Source organism: Chlamydotis macqueenii, chromosome 4, assembly GCF_036417535.1.
Source record: "Chlamydotis macqueenii isolate bChlMac1 chromosome 4, bChlMac1.mat, whole genome shotgun sequence".
NCBI classification, from domain to species: domain Eukaryota; kingdom Metazoa; phylum Chordata; class Aves; order Otidiformes; family Otididae; genus Chlamydotis; species Chlamydotis macqueenii.
In genome coordinates, this window is record NC_141559.1 from 23,126,712 (window position 1) to 23,150,180 (window position 23,469).

The window sequence follows — 23,469 nt, forward strand, 5'->3', positions numbered from 1 at the left end:
TTCCTTTAAAAAAAAAAAACAACCCACCACTGGACGAATGTGAGCCTTGCTTTTGGAGACCCTTATGCATGTATTCAACTCACACAGCCGTTTCCGAGTCTCCTTGTATCAGTGAAGGAGATGTGCATCATGTATCTGCAGAAGCAGGATCTTATGAGTCATATGAGAGCATTCAGCCTAAATAAACTAAAAATATGGTGAGTTGAAAGGCACTGTGTGCATCCACAGCTTGCTTTTGAAGGCTGCTGAGCCATTACTCTAGTCTAATCAGAGTATGGGTTCGCCTGACATCAGTCTGTAACCCGAGGCTGGTTGCACCTGAGTAATTGCCCTTTATCCTTGTCAGAGAACTTGCATGGACATTTTTTCTGTTACCAAATCTGTTAAGGTAATTCATCCTGAAAAAGAACACAGTGCAGAAGAAACAACAGGAAGAACTTCAGTACGATATACAAGTAGGAGCCCAACAGTACAGACATACTCTGGTTAAAGTTGGCTGAAGATCTGACTCATCATTTCTCCTCAAATTATCATAACATGTTGTTCTTGAAAAAAAACTTGTGTCCATCAGATTTTATAAAGTATAACTTACAATGCCTAAACACACTAAAATAGCCTATTTAGACAAAATTAACATTCTGCAACAGCACTGCCCTAAATTATGATGCAAAATAACTTCAGGCATGCAATGATTTACAGAATTATATACTAGATTATGGGCTTACTTAAATCTGAACTGGTGAAGAATGTCTCTCTAAGCTCCTTTCGCATCAGCAAAACAACTTGCTACCATTTTCTACACAGTGATGTCAATATTTACTTACTATAGTTGACAATATTTTGTATTTTCATAATGTCCCAGCTTGTGTAGTCATACTAATATGGGAGCAGCTCAGTCTCCATTGATGCAAATTAAAACCAGAGGTCCAAAACCCAAAAGCTCAAAAAGGGAATCAAAGAATTATATATTTTGAGTTTATGTTGCCATTTTCTGGATTTAACCTTGCAGAATTTGAGCGTGTGGAATGGGTACATCTCAAGAAGATCACTGTGGCTGTGACTACTAGGAGGCCCTTTCCCTGCAGGCATTTTCTAACAATTGCTGCCACCAGACCTTCCCACACAAGCAAAGTCAAAGTTGTTGAAACAACAGTTCAAATAACCTGAAAAGCAATCACTTCCTTAAAATGAAAACAGTTCACTTTCTTAAAAAAATAAAACTCTTTGAGCACTTAATCAGCATCTGGGCTGCTTTGAGACAAAATCAGGTATGTGCACTGAATGCAGGAGAGGAGGAAAAAAAATGCTCAAGTGCAAGGAAAATATGCCTCAATGCAATATGTCACATAACACTGTGCACTTAGGGTCAAAATACTCTGAGGTGTAAGGACTTAGAAACAAACTACAGTGGTCCAGCAGACAAAAAAAAAAATCACTTTCCAGTCTCAGCAGCACTTGGATAGGTAAGTGAATGGACTACTTGGACTGACCAGTTAGCAAAGGAAGATTTATTACGGCTTGTGTTTAAAGGATGGCTTGATTTGGCAGATAAACTTTAGAACATAAAAAACCTGAGGCAAATAAAAGTGGATGTTAAACTCCAGCATACCTATCATGTCCTCATGGCCACTGTATTTAGGTGCTGATTGCTTCTCAGTGGGGCAGTTTCCCCATCTCCTTGTTCCACACAGGGTCTTCTCAGTCTAGAAACTAAGGAGCTGAAAGTAAATGCTTTCCAGACAAGATCAAATGCTGTGGCAGGATAAGACATCGCTGCTCATTGAAATATGACCTCTCTGGGGTTTTAAGATCTGCAAGCTGGCCTCTATCAGGGAGCAGTCAGAGTTGAACCGAGCAGTATATACATCAAAATTATCTGCAAAGTCTCGTCCAGCCTCACTGAATCAATCAGCAGACTATGAGGAGAGGTTGTGGGGACTGTCCTTGACTCCAGTGGGCGGTCAGGAGCCACTCTGATGTGCTTAACAGATTAACAGGTTAACAGGTTAACAGATTAACAGGTTAACAGATGACAGGTCCATGTAACGGTGAAGGTTATTGAGAAGACATCTGCAGTTTTAAAATCCCCTTTGCTGGGAAAGAATGAGGCACTGAAGAGGCAGCATCTCCAAAAGCCAAGTTGGCTTGAAACAAAGTATGACTTCTGCTTCAAGCCCTGGCTTCAAGGAAAGAGCTGCAGATGGGCAGAGACAGTGCAGAGGAGCCTGGAGCTGCAGTGGCATCTCCTGGACCTTTGCTGCCTGCTGACATTGCCCCGCTTCTTAGCTAGACCAACTCTACCACTTTCGGTTATCTCAGGCACACAAAGCTGACACTCCTCCAGTTCTAGCAAAGGTGCAATGCCTATGTGGTTTGCAAACCTAACCATCCAGAGAGCAAACTTTAATAAACCTGTGGTAGGAGGACTTATCAACAACCTTGGCACAGTTTCAAACCGTGGGCTGCATGCTTTGTTAATGAAAGGTACATATATGATGGGCCCCAACAACTCTGCCTTCAATCAATGTAATTAATTTATGACAAGTTTGCAGATCACCCACAGAACATTCAGAATTAAACTACATTTTTAATGGCCAAATACATCTCGGAGAGGCTCTGCCATATACAGCTGCAGCTTTTAAAAGTTATAAGTTGAAGACTTGGAGTCATGATAAATGAAAGCCTAGTTTTTTGCTTTTAATAAGTTCCTGTAATGGGATGTTCTTCAGAGGCTTGCAATTAGAGTCTGAAATACTTGAGGGTGCCTGGGAAGATTTTTCTAATCCTTCATGCAGCCTTGAGTGATGGCAATGATCGCTTCCTGCATCTCCAGGTCAGGAGGCCAGCACTACACCTAGCACCTTGTGAGTCAACATGCTTCATACATCAGAGGAGTAGCATTACACATTGTGAGCTGCTAGGAATATATTCCTGCTTCACCAAGAATTATATGAATGTTTAAGGAGTCAGCTCCTCTTCCTGCTGAGCTATATTTATATGTTAAAGAACATCTCTGTGCTGTTTGAGAATAACTAAGAATGCAGAAGCCCGAACAGAAGATATCTATGCAATCACTATGGGGAAGGAGAGCAATGCTTCCAGGGAAAGAAACTACACCTGTAAAGACCTCTGGCATTATACTTTGCTACATCTAAGCCGTAAGAAAGTATGGATAACCTTTCTGCTAGGTAAGAGGCTAAGTATCACAACATGGCATCCCCCAGGAGAGGTCAGGCTTCCTATTTCTAGAATTCAAAGTAAGGTGAAACATCCACATATTCAGAAGTGCAGAGAGACCACAATCTGATTTGCTTCTTCATCCTCTACCCACTTCACAGCCAAAAGAAGACACTGTAAAACTCCATTTTAAAACACTACATATGCATGGGGCTTTCACTAGTGCTCAGCAGGAGAGCACTACCACTGGAGCTGCTACCACTGAAGTCAGGCTCCATTTTCAGCTTGAAGTTCCCTTCTTGAAGTGGAAGCAGGACTTGCACAATGCCATCAAATGCATTGTTTGAATGAAGGTGAGCTTTCATCACTGACTGCTGCACTCCCTCACATTTCCCATGCTCAGATAAAGCTTACGCCAACCACTTATCTGTTTATGATGGTTCTCCTGCCCCATTCCCTTGGCTGCTGCCAGAATAACTCAGAAATGCTGCTTTCAAGGGCAATGTCTCATGGGCTCAGAGCTTAATTACAGATTTGGTCAACTCTCACCTCCTATCTGGATGAAAGTCATCTGAAGACAGATTAGCCTTGGTCCCTAAACCCTCCTTAAAACTGCAGCAGCTGAGACTGGCTTGTGGAAACTGGTGTGTTTGTACAGAAGTACTAAGCCAAGCTGATCTCGGCAGGATGCTAGAGATGGGGAGTATGGGCACCAGATTTCCACATCAGCCCTGGGAAGGCACCACCCTGTGCAGAAGGGTGGATTGGAGCACTTTCTTTTCAGAGAGGGATTCTGTATACGAATGCCACTAATGCTACTCTCTGGGAAAACATATTGCCAAAGACCAAAGTGGATATTAACATGACAGAGGTAGTAAAAACTTTGACCTGAACAGAAGGAGGACCAGACCCTGCCTGTTCTTGGCGGATGGGAATTTTGACTTGGCAGAGCAATAGCTTCTTGAATAAAATCCTTCCTCTGGTCAGGTGAATCGTGAGCACTATTTGGCAGTAGGCAGCATCATAAAGCAGCTATAAATCATGGGAGACAATGTCCTGTAGGAAGAGCAGGCAAGAACATTGAGATAAAAATTCTTTAAAAAGTCACAACTAACAAAAATCATGATTCATGCTGGAAAAATTCCCTCAATGAAAAATGTTATCTAGAAACTGTCTTTCATTTCCTATGGAAATATCAAAAAACCAAACTATTTTAAGCCCTGTCACATCTTGGAAAATAGGATGCGGGGGGAGGTTGTGGAAAAATTTATCCATTTTGACCTTCCACAACACAGAAGGTTGCAAATGCTGACTCAGGAACACAGTCCTTCCACCCTCTCTACTCCCAGAAAGTCACTTTTAAACAAGATGCACATATTTGTGTCCAGAAAGCCCTCTGCCACCTCAGGGGCTGATATTTAAAAGTCTAAATAACTAAGGTCAAGGATGGATACTCTGTTGCAGAAGCCTCTAATTGCCAATACCCAGGTGGCAATATTTGTCTTTGCTTTGTCTTTCGAAGGCTAGTTCCTTGCCAGAAAGAGACTTTCTATCCATGCACACACAGGGCGAGGGGTAGTTTTTTGTTGCTTCAAATCTATTTTTTTTCTTAAGTTCTATAAAAGGCTCCCTCTGGTCTTTTGGAAGATCACTCAAGATGGAAAGGTCATCCATAATGGGTAGCTGGCTACAAATGCAGAGGCACGGTACACTTCTTAGTTTTTTTGAGTGGCTTTTGCAAACATGCTCAGCATTGACCTAATAGCATCCCCATTTTACTCTGTAAAAGCCCGTGCCTTTGTTTAGTGCTACAAAGTTCAAAAGCTTAGGGGACCGGACAGACCAGTAGTCTCTTAACACTCACTCCAAGACCCTGTCAGTTTTGCAAATAAGGCTTAGTTTGAAGGACAAAAGAGGGAGAACTGCTCCAGAGCAGTGGGTCTCCTTCCTAGGCTGATGCAAATCTGGCTTTCCTACCTTGGTCTGTAGGAAGAAAGAGGCTGGTGCCACAATGATGACTGTGGCACCTTATTACTCCTTTCAAGACAGAGCACAATGATCTTTGTGACTGGCACTGTCTGACACAGACTGTAAAACAAAAGTCTGTAATGATTTTAGATTAATATGCACTTCAATTAGGAACAACGATGCCAAGCAGCATCTAATTCAAGCATTGCTAGGAAAGCAAATTTTATAGGCTTGCTCTATCTGTAAAATGCATTGTGCTTTTGAGAAGAACATGTAATCCTAAAAAACCAAAGATAATAATAACTCCACACTCTTTAATTCAATGCTTGTAGACGGTTTAATAACAGATTTTCAATCCACTTCTTTATTTTTTGCTGAGACAACTATGGTCTGATTTAGTGAATCTCTTTGATTTGTAATCCTGATCATTATATTATTACTATGCCCTTGATGCAAAGAGTGGGATAACTTAAAGTGATCAGCTATTTTAGTTGGTGGCGTTTATGACCTTGGTCAGAGGATGCATTATTTACAGACAGAGTTTTCCTGACCATCTGCAAGTAAATCAGCTCTGAAACATAGCTTAATTGTTTAGGGCACAGTGCATTTAGTTTCAAATTCCTAGGAACCTCCAGCTTCAGACACAGATGGACACTGGCATGTGGAAATGCTACCATGACTACTGTTCAGCTCACCTTTGGTTTAGGGCCAGCTGCCAATGGGAAATGCCAAGCTGTTATGTACATTTGTTCAAAAGAAGTGAGAAAACTGCAGAGACACTTTAAAGCAAATAAATGGGAAGAGGTGTGGAAACTTCTACCTCTGGAGACCTAGTGGAAAATAAAAAGCTTGCAGAGCCTAATGAAATTCTGAGTCCTACAGTTGGGAAATTACTTTTTGAGTGGCGGAGAGCAGGAAAACATCCCCTTCTCACTGCAGGACTGCTCTCAAGCTTCTGCTTGCTTGAGCCTGGTGTTTGAGAGGATAGGCACAGAGATTCCATACAGCACCCTAGGGAGGAATATTCTAATTCTGAAGCGTCCAGGGCCTCCCAGGGAGCCTGAGAGTAGCACTGAGCCAGCAACAAGGAGCCCATTTGCAAGAGCTGGCCAGGCTCCATCCCTGCTGCTGCAGAGCAAGAAGGTTTTTCTTCTCAGCTTTGCTGCTGGGCCATACTTGCTCTCCTGCATTAGCAGAAAACGACAAAGCCTGGACTTTGCACAGCTTGCCTGGCATAGAAAGCAGTGGTGATTCCAGCTGGAGCAACACCTGGTGTTCAAAATGCCTGTTTTTTTAAAAGTAAGGACAGGAAGCAATTAGGAAAGGAAATTTAACCCCCTGGAACCAGGCACTGGAACAACATAACCACTTCAAAGATAGAGGGAAATGTCTTCCAGAATCAAGTTAACAGCTTCTGAAAGGGATTATCCCATGACTTGGAATGTGTTTATTGTCCCTACAGTGTCACAGCAGGAGTCACTCCACGAATTGTCTCAAAATCATATCCGAGGCAAAGCAGTGTGACTGACACGTTTCAGTGACATTTCTGCTTCTTCCAAAAAGAAGCAATTTTTTTTTGTTTTGCTTTGTCTAATTTCAAATTGGCTGTCAGCTTTCTGGGCTTCTGAGGTTTATTTTTCTGTTCTCACAAGTTACTCAAAGCACTAGACAGGCTACAAAATTCACAGGAACTCAAAGTGGCTGAGAAGCTCCGTGGTTTTTGGAGTCAGCTCTCTAATGACAGACCAAACCTTGGCATTGGAGGCTTCTCCACCACCTCTAGCTGAGGGATTGGGTTCTTCCCAGTTTAGGGGAAGGTTGAAAAGATAAAAATGGACTAAGAACTCAGGTCTCTGTGCCTGCCCCTTCCCATACGTCCACTATGGCACCACAGAGAAGCTCCTGGGAACCTGCAGCTGCCCCAGGATTCACAGAGAGAGGTAAGTATATGGTAGGAGGATTAAGGTAGCAGCAGAGGTCGCGATAAAACTCTAGCCAAAGGAGGCAAGGGCTTTTGTAAACATGCCAAGAGATAAAGAGCCAAGAGGAAGCACATCCTGGAAAGTCCATTAGAGCAAAAGACAAAAAGATGTAACTAATGAGAATTGCTGACAAATGTCTCAGGCTTTGCAACTGCTTGCTTGGGCCATAGAAGGTAGCAGCAAAAAGGAGACCTGCAAGGGCACGTTCTTCCCAAAGGGGTCCCAAGCACTCGCGAGCGACTGTGGGAAGAGCAAGAGCTGCTGGTTGCCAGACAGCTGTGATTCCTTACAGCCACAGAAAGATACACATTCCTGCACCTGCAATTCACCCTCCCAGATTCCTCCTTGGAGAGGTGCCAGGCTACGTTTGTAGGTTCCCTACGGCCACACAGGCATCCTCCTGTATGCATGGATACAAGCATATATCCAGGCTGGAGGAAGCCAAGGTCCACATCCCCCCGCTCTATTCAAGGAGGGATATGACTCAAAACCTCCAGCTTTTAAGGAGACTTGCACTTCTGCCTACAGTGTTCAGAGCCAAGTCTTTTTGACTACAGCTTTTCTGTAGTCCCTGATGTGAATGGCCTGTAGCAATTCACCCCACCACACACATTGCTGCATGCTTCTCATGCAGAGAGGAGAATTTACTTTCCTATTTTTAAGCCCAACAAGTCACTCAAAGAGGACAACAGGAGCTCAAACAGCTGAGCTGGAAGAGACTGTCAGTCTCTGACCTTGAGTGGAGATGAATCTGGCATCACATTTACCTTTTAAGACAGGAAATAACTGTGTCCTTCCATGGACGCCTTATGCCTGGGGACAGAGCTGCTCAGCCTGGCTAGATTTCACCATGCTATGTTCACAGACTGATAACCTGCATCCTCTGAGAAATACATTCATTATCAGTGCAGTTCCTCTGCGAGTACCTTGTAACTATTAACAATACAATAATCTGTAATCTACAGCCACCTTGCCAGACCTGAGCTTAAGACAGGCCTGCATCATGAAAGCAACAGGTGTCTGATGGATACCTTAGAAGCATAAATGTTTACTTTACACTGAAAACAAATTCAGCCTTATAAATAGATGCACCTCATATTGCTTTGCATGAAGAATGTTACATCGTTTAACTACCGCCATTAAAAAAAATGTACTAATACACAGGCAGTACATGAAAAAAGTGCCTTGTGTGCTGGCTGCTACACAAATTTAGTGCCACAGTACAAACTGATGCTGATACAAGCCATATTTCTCCCCCAATACCACAATCCCTTGTTCACCAACAAGTTCCATCAACTTCCATTGGAGTCGTCAAAGACAGTATAGCCCAGGCTTTCATCACTTGCCTATGTTTAAGCACATGAGAAGTCAATGGGACTCTCGATGGTTTGAAGCTAAGCGTCTCCTGTGGAAGGAGCTCTCTGTATAATTTACTAGCATGTGGGGAACATATCAGTATCCTACACACGAAAAATTAAATTCAGACCTGACCAAAACTTTGGGCGTTTGGTCACTTGGCTGGGTTTATTCTCTTTTTCTTTGCAAATGTTTTCCTGAAGTCAAGTTTTCTGTAATGGGCAAGTAAAGTCCATTGTGAGCTCTGAGTGCCAACATATGGGCTTTGGGATATTTTACCTGTAAAATATGTGCTGCTTATTTTTAAAGGAATGTGAAAACACTCCTGTGAGAATAAAATAGAATAAGCAGGCCCAGTCTATAAAGAGATTAAAATCATTGTGAAGTGAGCTACATCTGTGAGTGAGCCTTTGCCATTCCTGCCTCTCTAAACAGATCAATCAGCCCACCCTCGTCCTGTTTTACAGTGCCACCACTCGAGAGCTTCATTCACATGCTGCTTTCACCTAAATCTCACTAATCAGGTGGTCAGATAAAAGTTACTACAAAAGTTGGAGAAGTATAAATACACAGCTTCTTCTCTTACCTTCCACTGAGAAGGAAACCGATAACAACAGCCAGCAGAATGACTCCCACTGTTACAGACACAACAATTATAGGAATCTGGCTCTGGTTGCTGGATGCAGCTACTGCTGAGATGAGAAACAGAAAATGGAGATTAAGGTTAAAATGATAGTCAGCACTCACATGAGTCTTTCTAGTGAGGCTGACAGCAAGGTTTCAAGACTTACCAGTTCATTTTTTCTTTTACATTTTACGTCTTCCCCCTTTGCTGTCTGTTTCTAGTTTGGAAAGGAAATGGGTGGAAAAAAAACACACACACATGCAAAACCAAGCCAAAATCCCAACAAAATTGCATCTCATTGCTGAATTCAGAAACTAAAGCATTGCAGAACACAGCCTTTGAGTTTGCAAACTCAGGTTTGTCTTTCTGGGTTAGCTGCATTAGAAATCACAGCAATAAAAGATGAAAACCCAACACATTCCTATTGCAGAGAGAACATTTATGGAATGTTATTATTAAGAGACCTAAGTAAGATCTTCAAGACAAACAACATTGCCTGCGCTTCAAGAAGCTATAAACAATTAAAACTAACTCCTTGTGGCACCTATATCACAAAGCCAGAAGGTGCCCTCTGTAAAACAGGAATTTGCTAAGACACATCCACTGGCTGATTTTTTTATAAGCCAAGGGAAGCAGAACTCTCCTAGCCCATGCTTTGAAAAAAGCCTTCCTGCAAAAAGGCAGACAAGTCCTGTGATAAAGATGCCAGCAGAAAGGTCAGGAATGTTAGAATCATAGAATCATGGAATAGTTTGGGTTGAAAGGGACCTTTAAAGGTCATCTAGTCCAACTCCCCTGCAAGGAGCAGGGACATCTCCAGCTCCATCAGGTTGCTCAGAGCCCCATCCAATCTGGCCTTGAACGTTTCCAGGGATGGGGCATCCACCACGGCTCTGAGCAACCTGTTCCAGTGTTCCACCACTCTCAGTGTAAAGAATTTCTTCCTTATATCCAGTCTGAATCTACCTCCCTCTATTTTAAAATTACTACCCTTGGTCCTATCACAACAGACCCTACTAAAGAGTTTCTCCCTGTCTTTCCTATAAGCCTCCTTTAGGTACTGGAACACCACTATAAGGTCTCCCCAGAGCCTTCTCTTCTCCAGACTGAACAGCCCCAACTCTCTCAGCCTGTCCTTGTAGGAGAGGATCAACTCCCTGATCATCTTTGTGGCCCTCCTTTGGATTCACTCCAACAAGAGAACTGGGAGAATTCCAGCTGTCGGAGAACTAGGTTTTGCCACAGCTTAAGTGAGAGCAAGCTCCTGCAGCGTGTAAAATGGAAATGCTAACACTACTTGTATCTTGTTTACCTGCTTTGCGCTGTGGGGGAAGGAACCCATCTCTCCTCAGGCATTTGCACGTGGGGTTCTCCAAGCAGAAATCAAAGCCTGCTCACCCTGCCCTCTCCACTTCCAGCTTATTTAGCTGCATATATTTAACCACCTCGGGATACAAATTTGGCTTCCTCTCCCCAAAACCAGCTCCCTGGCATAGGCGTTGCTGCTGTGCAGGGAAAAACCTCATTATGGCTCCTACCCTTATGCCAGCCCCAGATGAAGCTTCATCCACCCCAGGGAGCAGCAGGAATTGATTGCGCACTAAAGAAGCCTTTAACTAAATGATTGAAGTAAAAAGGGGTCCTTAGCACAGGATTAACTTTATGGAGGTTATAAAATAACTTAATATAGTAACATATTGTTAAAAGAAAAAAAAGACAAAAAGGTATGACATTAAACATTGCTCTTCAATGGGTTCCAAGTAGCTCTTTGTATTGGAGCTCTCCAGGGCTCAACAGCGAGCAGGATGGACCTGCTACAGCAATGTAAACGATTTCAGAAGGATTTCCCTCAATATATTAAATATTTAGTGTTAACTGCTCCAAACCCATACCATCATCTAGAGATTTTTATTAGCCTCACAAATTTATGGACGCTCCTTAAGATGATGTTTTATCACTTTCTTGACAAAATAATTAAGAAGAAAAACATTTAAAGGAGAACATTAAGCCGTGACTGGTGGTTTTTTGCACAGCTCAAGGGATGGGGAAATGAGATAAATCCTGCTGTGATCTCTTGTCAGCTAAAAAGCTTGGATTCATAAGCTGAGCTGGGACCTTGCTGCCGTTTAAAGCTGGGGGGAACCTACATTACCCCTCCTCGACTTGGTGATGTATTTCCACTCCCGCCTGGCTGACCAGCTGGATTTACTCACCGATCCAGCTGAAAACCAGCTTTTTGCAAGGTTAGTTTTTCAGGTGAGATGAGCCTGGTGGCATTTGAAAAGGAGGACAGCAGCAAGTGCATACACCCAGCAACAGCTTCCACAGAAATAAAATCATCCACTGAAAAATGCAGCCCTGTGGCTGCATCATGGCAATTTGCAGAATTGCACATGCAGGCACTAGTATGTAAAAAAACCCCAAAATTTGGAAATATAGAAAAGTCCAAAACAAGTTATGGCTTCCCCATCACTGCATTTCTTAGGCTGTTGTTTCATATTTCCTCTAAATTTATTAAAAATAACTTTACAGAAACCTTGCGGACAGGAAACAAAACCTGTTGTTTGATTCAAATGATTGTGGAGGCTGTTTTTGATTCTCACAACAGTCACTGAGTGCTTTTCATCTACACTTGGATCAAAATAATTTGCTTTGGCTCTACGAAGAGGTTCAGATCTGAACTCCGATGTAGCAGTGAGATTTCAATCTGTGCATGCTTTCAAATTCTCTAGGATGTGCAGGAAAGCAGTGGGAGTCTGGTCACACTCCTGGCACTAATATTGACTTTATATAGGGCCTTGGGGGAAAAAAAATAACTTTTAAAAAGGTTTTAAATGTAAAACAGAGCTGCATTTAGCAAGATACTTAAGCTTATGTTGCTTTTCAATTCTACCAAGCATTTAAACATCTGGTTAAGTGCTGCTTCAGCCAGAGTTCAAGTCCAACAGAGGAACAGTTCCCAGCTCCCAAACTGAGGACCATGCACTAGGTTTTCCGCCAACTATGCTGGCAGCTCCTTAGTATCAGAGAAGTACCTACTTCTCTGCCTTTAAAAAGCTAAAAAGACTGGGGTGCAGGTGTAACTAAATGACTTAAGGGGTTTAAAATGTTTAAAGATATTACCATGGGATGTCCTCAAAAAATCCTGATTGACATAGGTGCTTACATGATTGGCTTTTATGGAAGTGACATTTTTGGACCAGGATCGTAGGTACCAACAGCACTGCACCAAATGTGCATACACTTAATGTATTATTTATTAATAGTCTGGAACACTATTACTCAAATGACTCTAAATTAGAAACTTCCCAACTGCAAGCAAAATTTCCTTAGTATAATATAGAATAATTTGGGGCATAACATTATTTTATTTCTACTTATAGAGCACAATTAATGGTTAATACAATAAGAAATACATTAAATAGACCATTCTTATTGCATTAATGTTTGCATCACCATGCAATTTGCACTGTATTAGTTCAATCACTGGCTCCACAACAACATTGGCACATGTATAATGATTCATTTCAAATCTATTACGGCTTCAAAAGTAGCACACATTGAAAAGACAACTTGACATCTTCTTATCCAAGATGATGAATTTTATATAAACTGGAGTAACACCAACCAAAGTATTGATGAATTTAAATTTCCAAGGAAAACATAGAAAATTTGCTCTTTCCCACAGGAATGAACAGAGTATTTCCACCACAAAATTTCTCTTCCATGCAAACAGTATAAAAAATTAATAAATGACAGTTGTACAAACTGAAATAGATAGGATATATTTTCTGAGGGAGAAAATTATCTTTGACAACTCTGCAAAAATTTGGTAAGTGGAACAAAAAGAATTTCTCCATAGTTGTTCCTCAACATAGAGGAAAGAGCAACTGAGCCACTGTGTGCCTCAGGAGTTCACCCTGCCACAGAATCTGCTCCAGAATCCAGACCTGGATGATCAGATTCATTAAAAAACAAAACAAACAAACAAACAAACAAACAAAACCCCAAAGATCCCACATATTTGTAGCAGGCCAAGCAGAAGTCCTGCGCCTGCAGTGCACATTTTTCCCATTTCTGATCACAAGTCAAATTCGAGGCTGTGGCACTGGCAGCCAATAGAAACCATCTTTCAACTTGACAGGAACTTACACCAAAAGATGCTAATGCTTGTTCAAGTCTTCCCCTTGCAGAGAGGCACCATTTCAGGGTTTTTTCCCCAGATGCAGATATCTAAGAGAACTCAGCATCCTCTGCAGACAGCCACTAAGTGGTGCAGAGGAGCAGGTCTCATCCCCTCTGTCCCTTCTGAGAGAAGAGCCCTTGTCCTTTCTTGCATCAGGTCTCATAAATACAAGATTTTTCTAAGCAGGGAATGCTATGAATTTCTCGACCCTGAAGACCTCCTGACTTCATCTCCCATCTCACCAAGTGAGTCGAGGAAGCAAGGATAGATGTGTTACACTGTCTAGTGCACAGTCATGATGTGCCTGACGTTTCCAAAGTCAAGGGATGAGGTAAGGACAAGGAACAGCTCTTTGCAAAGATATCAATCTCCTGACTCGTTTCTGGTAACCATTTCAGAGACAAGGGCTGACAGTCATTAAAAGGACTTACACGCTGGGCTGGTTTCAAACTCAAATCTTCGGCTGAAGCCACCGTAGCCGGCAGCTGTCCGAGCTCGGATTTGGAAGATGTATGCTGAGCCTGGTTTCAAGCCATCTGCTGTAATCGTTGTCTCTTTGGATTTGATGATGGTGTAGCTTGTCTCCTGGTCCTTTTCCAGCCCCCCCCCCCCCGAAAAAACACAAATTTCAAACACACAAATAGTGGCTCTCAGAGAAGATAGAGTCTTAATAACCCCCACAGCAAAAGATGACTGAAATACGCATTTTTGAGGATCTCTTCCCCAACCCACCCCCTTGGAAGGCCGTTTCTGCAGTACAAAATGTGAGATCTGATTTCCTCTTTTATAATCAATGACTCCAGCAGGTATGAAACAGAGCAGAGAGACTTTCCACTCATAAATGACAATATGGGGACCAAACTGGCAACTTGCCATTGCTTGGGACATATACAGCTCGGGGCAATGGGAAGGTTCATCCTACAAATATCAATCCCAAGGCACAGGGAAGAGGAAAACAGTCCCATCACCTTAGAAATGGATTTTAATTTATATCAAAACAACTTTGCAGTAACGTAATTAGGCCTAAAAAAGAATAATATATTATACATTGTACAACGTTAGGCTGACATTTCTAGAACCACAAATTAGACCTTGGGAAGGGAATAATAAACCAAAACTACAGGAAAATACCTAATTTAGCATTGTTCTTTTGAAGCAACAAACTCGAAGAAAATTTGCTGAAATAAATCTTCATTTATATCAGTTTCTATTGCAAAAGAGTTTCAGTTGTTTGATTAAAATTTCACTCAAATGCTTGGTAATTAGTCTTAGAATTATTTACTGTAACACACAACCTAGACAAGAGTTCATAAATTAAGGACTACAAACTTGGAAACTGCTTTTTATTCACCATATCCTCTCAGATCCAAATTATTATGAGATAAACAAGAGTTCTTAGTAATTCCCTACCAAGATTTCTGCATAGCTCTTAGGATTTGAACTGATTTTTCCTTTTTCTTTTTAATTTAATGGGTAACTTTCCATAGACAGTAACATGCCTGGATAAGGCCTCAGAAATCTCAAAGCGTAGGAATACAGATTTGTGCATTGAAGCCTGTAGCTACAAAAGACTGTTTTGGAGAAATGTGTGTGTGCGTATATATATATATTTATGCCTTTTTTTTTTTCTTGTTAAGGAGTGATTTCTCTTAAAGGAATGCAATCTGACAAAACTCAGTTTTCCAAAATATTTAATATAGATCATACTTATCCCTTGGAAATGAATGCTGTGAATTTACCCTTATAAAGGGAGAAAAATTGAGAAGTGACAGTAGCAACAAACAAGGATTAAGGATGACATCCCAAATCTATCTCAATGACTGGTTAAAAAGCAATATGTGAATATTAGTTCACATCTTTGCTTGTATGTCAGCCCACTTAGTTTTTCAATGCACTGATGGCTTCTGCAAACATTTAAGCACTTGAGATCTCCTGTGGAAAACACTAAGATTCTCTATCAGTCTGAAAGAAAAAAATCAAGACAGCATAAACTCAGACTGGCTGTAGCTACCTCCCTGTGAAGGACTTGCACTTGAAGAAATACTTACTGAAGCTATCTGAGACGAGTTCTGGACCACAAATACAACATTTTAACACCCCACTTCAATTTGTATGAAAACAAACTAAGTAAAATGAACAAATATACAGATTTTTTTTGGCTTTAATTATTTGCTCATTATCAAGATTTCTAGAAGCTAACCTTTGCAGGCTACTCCACTGTAAGGATTCAACGTGTCACAATGGTCATTCAAACAAGTTAATAAAAGAATCAGTAATGGATTATTTCCAGCAACAGCATATCCTGATTCTTGCTTTGTGCTTTAATGTTTTTGAAAACCTCAGCCCTATTTAAGCCACACTCTCATCTTGTGCCCTTGCCCAAGTTCCTTCATCTGCAAAAATAATGTTGATTTTATCCTGATGCAGAAAATTCCTGAAATTCTTTCCCCTGTTTCTATTGGCTACTTAAGCAGGTCCCTTCCATGGTCAGAGAAAGAAGAAAGGAGGAGTAAGAACCCAGGCATAGTTTCCATAGATTTTTGGAAATAAAGACTCCCTTGCACTGCTCAGAAGATGCTACTTAGACATACTGCATTTGTTACTGTTTTCATTGAAACTGCATTAATTTTGTAGGAAGAGAAAAAGTTGCCATTTGTAGTGGAGACTAGAAGAAGCAAGCTTTGTAGGAAGAGAGAGTGTTTTCCACTAGACTGAGAGCAAGGGCTACAAAACCGAGGCAAATTTTTAAGCCAGCATGCCCTTCTTCACATCAGAACAGATGCAATCTCTCTGTAAAACTTTTCTCCTCTCCTTACACTGTGGATGCAAAGCCAAAAGATAAACTGGAATACCAAAGGCAAGGGATAGCCTGATGTTTCCAGGAGGAGATAGATGCTCAATCCCCAACCCCTCCTATTTTTAACAAATAAGCAGGCTCTGTCTTAATGTGATAAGACCAGAGAGGAATCTGACATGCAGATTTAATGTATTTGTTGATGAGAAGTGGTACACTAATGGAAAACAACACCCTCATTTCAAGTCTTCCTAATAATTTACTTCAAAATCAATCTGACATTGATTTATGCATAAAATTGCTCAATTCCCTTCCATGACTCAAATAATTGTAACTAAAAGAAGAGGACAGTAAAGAGAAGGTACTTGGGATCCTCAGCAATCAGTCTGTCACACCTTTTCAAAATATTTGACTTCATATTCCAGGATGATGCCGTTGGGTCGATCTGGCTCCTGCCAGGAAAGCGAGATGCTATTTTTAGTTATCTTCCCTTTTTTCACACTACTGACTGGAGAAGGTGCTGCAAGACAGGAGGAAAAACAGAACAGATAAAAACCATGTTTACTAAGGCGGTCAAACTTGCTATTGCATCCTCCAACAGAAGGCAATCCTTAGCTACTGCAGATCAGTGAGGTCTGTTTTCACCTCAATACTATTTGTTCATTTTCAACAACTGGATTTGCACAGTCTTCAGCAGCTGAGGATGTGACCAGCAACACTTACTCAAAAAAAGTAACAATATGAATTAACACCAGCAGTTTACACGTCAGTCTTGTCTCTTCAAGCACTTTTCAAACACATCAACTGCATAACTTGCCTTTTCAAATGTGTCGGGGGCTGTATTGTCACAATAGAATTACACATTGATTACATATTGCTTTATTTCAGCTGCTTTGAAGGCATGCATTTTACAGAACTTAGGTTACATAGGCTCCTTAACTATTTATTTTCTGACTTGTGCAGTAGTTAAAGCCTAGACATCTTTCAGCTCCCTCCTTCCAGAACCAAGAAACATGGTAGCAAGGCCATTACAACCTTTACAATTCAGTTGCTTTCCATAAATATTGCTGGCATGTTACAGCTTGCATAGTGATGTTACTTCCTTGCAAATGGCAACTGTAAAGATTTTAATCGTGATCACAGCTTGGAAGTTCACAGTGTGCTTGGGGAAGCCACAGAATTAGCAATATCAGCTCTGCTTATTATTTTAAGATGCAGCCCTGAAAGGTTATCTGCCCTTGCAGCACACATGTTCATCAGAAACAGGCTTGATCCTTTGTTTTCAGTCCAATATCTGCAGTGACTTTTCAAGTTATGGTTGTTAACACTCTTGGCAGCTCCCTAGCAAAAGTTGCTACGGGAAATGTAACCCTAACAGCCCAGGTATTTCATGCCAGAGATTAGGAAACAACATTGAGTGAAAAGGAAAGGGGATGGGAGAAATTAATAGTCTCTAACTTACAAGGCCAAGAGCAGCTTTTCCAGAGGAAAAATCAGGCCATGCCTGGCTGAGGGCCTTTGACTTGCGCTCTGGGATAGGCCAGCTCCCAGCAAGGATTACAGTGGGGCTGGAGAGACCCGCAGCAAAGACCTTTGTTGCCATATGGGGAAATGAGTGTAAAAAGCAGTAGCAAATGACCACATTTTATCCTCCAAAATGTATTTGGAACTATAAAAAAGGACTTCTATATGCAGGACTAGCTAATTACCATACTAAAAAAACCCAACCATTAAGTAAAATAAAGACAACAAACAAATCCATTTTGCAAGGTCTGATCTTCAGCCAAAAAGAGAAAGGGAAGAGCTCTAGACAATTGTCCCTGGACTGGAGGGTTAGCAGTGAGCTTTCTCTCTTAAAGCAAGCTCCTGCATCACAATCTCTTTTCAGCACCAGTTTTTCTCAATTCTGTTTACTAATCTCTCTCCCATTTGGCTCTTGGAGGATTCTGAAAAGTGTTGGCCATTTCTATACTGTTTTCTGCTGGAGAGCTGGCATCAAGCTGCAAAGATGTTTGCTTTTTAGCTGTGCATCCACCACCATGCTCACAGCTGAGCAAGTACAAACCACCTTGATTTGAATTATGATCATGTAGTTTATGCAGGCACCATATGGTCATCACCAACAATTTTTCATCTGCAAAAGTCACCTTACTCTCAGATGATGTCCTCCACAATTTTCTGGGCTATGTGAAGGCGAATAACAACCTAGACTCAAACTGCTAATCTGGCATATGACTTTTCATTAATTAATCCAGGTGCCTAAATGTGTTGTGCATGCATATGCACAGCAAGTTGAGTTGTGCATGTGAGATATACGGTCCATGCACATTTGCATGGTCAAATGTGTTAACCCAGAGAAAACAGTGAGTAGTGAACTTTGCTAAAATAAGATGACCTTCCCTTCTAATGCAAAAGGAGCTACATGATTTTCAGAGGCATTGGAAAACAAGTCTCACTGTGGGGTGATGGTTCTAAATAACAGGTGATTCTACAACCCTAGTTAATAGATGATACTGATCACCGCTTATCATGAGCCACTCAGATGCTATATATAGGGGATGGAGATACCAAAGTACTCAGAAAAAGGAACCCGTACCCCTCTGGGACTGTTCTCCAAGGCTCCCAAATCCCTGCATCACCTATCCCAGGCTTGCAGAGCTAGCAGCATAGGTCTGCCAGGATGGAGAAAGTCAGAGCTGAGCATTAAATCTTTTAAAACTCCTATTAGCAAGAGTAGACTTGAGAAGTGCAGCAAGGGAAGACCTCAGCCCTCCTTGGTATCACGTGCCTCTCAGGCAGGTGAAAACCATGCAATTCTCAGTGTCAAGATGGCCTGACCAAATAAGGGACTTTCCATCCACTTCACTGAGGTTTCCTGAAGTGTTTATAGGACTGAGGTTCACAAGTGCTTTAAAACAAGAGAACGATGCAAGTGCTCCTGAACTCTGCTATAAAATTCTTCCCTGGGAGGTTCAGGGGAGTTTAGCTCTTGTTCACATGCATCAGCACGTACAACACACAACGCACCACCAGCCATCCAAAAGTACCCATCAAACTCCCTACTCCCCTAAAACAGAGCATCCTCTTTAAAAAGCAGTGTATAAAAACCTTTGCTAGTTAACAGCTTCATGGAATTAAATCTCTCACCCTGCAAGTCTCTAACACGTTCAATTGTGGCTCTGCAGAATGCTCTGCTTTAGGGGGAAAAGAAGGGAAGATAAGAAAACAAGTAACTCAACTCTCAAAGTAAATTAGAAAAGGAGTAACTGTATCCTTTTTGAATCTCCTTCAAAAGAAGTGTTAAAGTGTAACCATGAGATACAGGCCAATTAAGTAAACTCAATAAATCCCAGTGGTGCTGGGATGGTACGGAAGCTACTCTGCATCCTCAACACACGGAGATTACGATGCTCTGAACTGAAGGAGGGAAGGTATACATATTTTAGAGTTTTCTTTGTCAAACAAAATGTAATCCAATCCAGGCAAGTAGACAAAGTCTGCAATCATTCCATCTTAAAAGCCTGCAACTGGATATCGTGCTATATGATCTCAGGAAAATAAAAGGATTACTTGAGACTTGCTTTTCAAAGGTCACTGCTTCTGCAAGGGCACCATCCTCTTAACAGAAAGAAGCCAAGCCGCAGAGTACTTCCATTTTGAGCACAATAGGTAAAAAAATAAATTCATATAAGAGTTTGGAGTATAACATGTAACAAAAAAAAAAAAAATAAGAGTCAAGACACATAAAGCCCATGTTTCTTATGTAAGCAGGTAGAAGTCTTGTTCGAATCTCTGCCTCAACATTACAAAGGGTGGATGTACATGGTGAATTGTTCACATATTGCTTTACAAGTAATCGGCACATATGCATTAATTTCTCAGCAAGACACTCAAAATCAAAGAGTGTTATTACATCATTTATGTTTATGTTCACCATTCATGAAAACAGTCATGCATGTTGTCGTAGTTCAGCCCCAGTCCGGACCAGACTACGCAGTCTCTCTCTCACTCCCCCCACCCTCCGAGAGAATAGGGGGAGATGATATAAGAAAAACGGCTCGAGGTTTCAGATAAGGACAGGGAAAGATCTTTAAAGTTACCATCACGGGCAAAACAGACTCGACTTGGGGAAAACTATTCATTTATTTCTAAAACTAGCAGGAGAATGAGACAGGGAACAAGATAACCTCCCCCACCCCTCCCTCTTCCCGGGCTTAACATTATCCCTACTACCTTCCCCCCCGCAAGTGGCGCAGGGGGGAAGAGGGAATGGGGGTTGTGGTCAGTTCATCACGTGTTGTTTTACGCCACTGCTTTCTCGTCAGGGGAAGAAATCCTCGCATTCCTCCTCTGCTCCTTCGTGGGGTCCCTCCCACAGGCCACAGTCCTTCATGAAACTGCTCCGGCGTGGGTCATCTCTTCCACGGAGTGCAGTCCCTTCAGAACAGCTGTCCCAGCGGGCCATCCATCGGCCACAGCCTCCTTCAGGCCTCCACCTGCCCCGGCGTGGGGTCCTCCATGGGCTGCAAGTGGATCTCTGCTCCTCCATGGACCTCCATGGACTGCAGGGGGACAACGGACTGCAGGTCCATGGTCATCCATGGTCATCAATGGACTGCAGGTCCATGATCATCACCACAGGCTGCAGGGGAATCTTGGCCAGGAGCCACATTACTCCTCCCCCTCCTTCTTCACTGACCTTGGCGTCTGCAGCTGTTCCTCTCACAACAAAAATTCTTCACAACAGGCTGGCAGATGCCTCTCAGGATCTTTTTACATCTCATTCACATCTCATCTCCTCTCCGAGTCCGGCCCGGTCAGCCGCCCGGCAGGAGGCCAGAGGGTGAGACCTGCAAGGCCCACAAGGCTCGTGCCTCCCCCTCTCTGCCCCACACTCAACTGCTTCACATCTTCCCTCTTTTTTTACTGTTTTCTCTTTCTTAAATACTTTATCGCAGAGGCGTTATCATGGGACATTCTGCTACCAATTGGCTTGGCCTTGGCCAGCAGTGGGTCCGCCCTAGGCCCGGCCGAGCCCACTGAACAAAGGGGAGCAACTTCTAGCAGTTTCCTACAGAAGCTGCCACATTAGGCCCCCCCTCACTAAACAAAACCAGAACACATGTGATGAAAGCAGACAGAAGATGAAACAAGGTGTGAAATTGCTAATGTACATTTTTGCTTTCATGAGACCAAAATAAATCAGGAAGCAAATAAAAGCACAGAAAACTGATTCTACTTTTTTTTTTTTTCTTCTTAAGAAGAATAAGGGGACATACCAAATAAATAAATAAAAGTTCCTGCAGAAGATGCATCCTCAGTCACATCTGAATAACTACAGGAGATGATTTCATGAGGAATCATGAGGACATCTTCCTCTGCAACCTTTGATAACGACATTAGCACTGAGTTGGCTATCTAGGCACCAAACCCAGTATCTACAACATACTGTGTTGTGTGCCACTAACATCTAATATACAATGATGCTTAGTGGAATAAAATGCTAATTGTATTTTAACAGAAATGAGCATTATCAGGTGAATGACCACTGCACCACAAAAAAACAAATAATCCAGTTTCTACATCTCATGGTCTATCTAATGCTTTTTCTGGTCCAATTACTTTTGTCTTGGTGTTTTTCAGTCTGGCAGAAGCACCAGCTAATGACTCACCATCTCACCCCTAGCACCATTGTCCTGGTTTTGGCAGGGATGGAGTTAATTTTTCCTCTCAGTAGCTGGTATGTTTTTGGATTTTGTGTGTGAAGAATGTTGATAAAACACCCTGATGATACCAGTTGTTGTGAATGAGACCAAGGACACCGTCCTGCTTTCCAAGTCTCGCTAATTTGCAGATGCAGGAAGCTGGGAGAAAGATAGACAGAATAATTGATCCAAACTGGCCAAAGAGAGTATTCCATGCCATAAACGTCATGCTCATGGGGGCAGGCGAGGGTGGGTATCTGCCTTCCTGGCATCCATCTTTTCTGCTCGTTTTGCTGGCATCGTTCCCTCTACCTTGCTGGCTCCCTTTTGCTCCTTTGCTTGCTGCTTGGTTTTGTTTCCGTGATCGCTGCTCGGGACGGGCTGTATCGGTCATCGGGACATCGGGTGGTGAGAAAACACATATTGTTCACTTTGTATATTTTTAATATCCTTATATTCTGTTATTATTGTAGTTTTCCCTTTTTATTTTAGTAAATTATCTTTATCTCAACCCACGAGTTCTCCTTCCTTCCCAATTCTCTCCCCCATCCCACTGGGGAGGGGGAGGGTGAGCGAGAAACTGTGTGGTGATTCCGGCTAAACCATCACAGCCACAAACAGTGAATTTTTCTACTCCTGATAAAAACCCAAAAGTACTAGCTCCCTTCACCCTTGGTGCAAAAACCAAGTCACCAGCCCAGGACCTTCCAGTTTTAACTTCTGCCAGGACAGATCCTCACTTGGAGCAAGCCAGAGTAACTCAGGAAGAGATGTCAATTGACAATGGCAAAGGGGCTGGCACCTCTTCTTTGTCTGGCTCTCTAGGCATCTGGGCTTCAGGTTCCTCTCCAAATACAACTAAAGCATCAAAGAGGAAGACCCTGTTACTACCATCTCTGTCCTGGCTGCTGTTACAGACATCCATGACTTAGCTGTCTATAGATATAGATATCACCTTTTATAGACATCTATGCTAAGGATTTTCGGGTGTTTTTCATGTGTGTGCAATTTCTTTTACTGTGATTACATTTCTCTATGTGCAAACATTTGGGATCTAACACTTCAGAACTCAAAATACACCTTGGGCTTCCTCCCTCCACATGACGCTACGTTTCTTTTGCAGCCTGAATTTATGCCAGAAGATTCAAAAGTCAAATTCCTGCTTGTGATTAAATCAATACCTTCACTTGTCATCATATAACCAATATCATTAATACATTTATAAAGCCAGGTTTAATTGAATAAAATGAAGCCTGTATCAGAAGAGTAACCACAAGACAAGTGATTCTGGTTCCACTTCTAAAGCCTGGTATACTACAATTTTTCACTCCGTTTCTAATTAATGATATTATTGAAATTTTTTTTTCAAGCCCTTGGTGACTTCAAAGTTTGGAGCAAGACCTGCATTGTTCACCGAGTCATATTAAAGGCATGTGAAATTGCAGGTGGCTTCAAGTAGTAGGTTATTTTTAAACAAAATACACACATTAGTTAAAACAGAAACACTGTTTTGAGGAAAAAAAACCCAAACCAACTCCACTGTATTATCTCTTTGCATTTCTATATAAAAATGATATACTTTTAAGAAAAAAGCTCAACACCCAATGGCTTCCCTAAGGATACTTTTACTGCAGATATTACACCTGGGTCAGAACTTAGCATTTAAGTCATAACTT

General features: G+C 41.9%; 1 protein-coding gene across 10 annotated transcripts in view; it reads right to left on the minus strand.

The window, feature by feature from the left end:
- EPHA5 (EPH receptor A5) overlaps positions 1-23,469 on the minus strand; it is a 218,596-nt gene that overhangs the window by 40,870 nt on the left and 154,257 nt on the right. For 7 of the 10 annotated variants that reach the window (XM_086747313.1, XM_086747309.1, XM_086747311.1 and 4 more), the window contains exons 6-8: positions 16,484-16,608; positions 13,726-13,885; positions 9,070-9,175 (exon numbers count right to left, since the gene is read on the minus strand). In XM_086747313.1, the coding sequence (XP_086603439.1) occupies positions 9,070-9,175; positions 13,726-13,885; positions 16,484-16,608 (391 nt within the window). The remainder of the gene's footprint in view (positions 1-9,069; positions 9,176-13,725; positions 13,886-16,483; positions 16,609-23,469) is intronic. The other 3 variants (XM_086747310.1, XM_086747306.1, XM_086747308.1) reach the window with 1 other exon arrangement.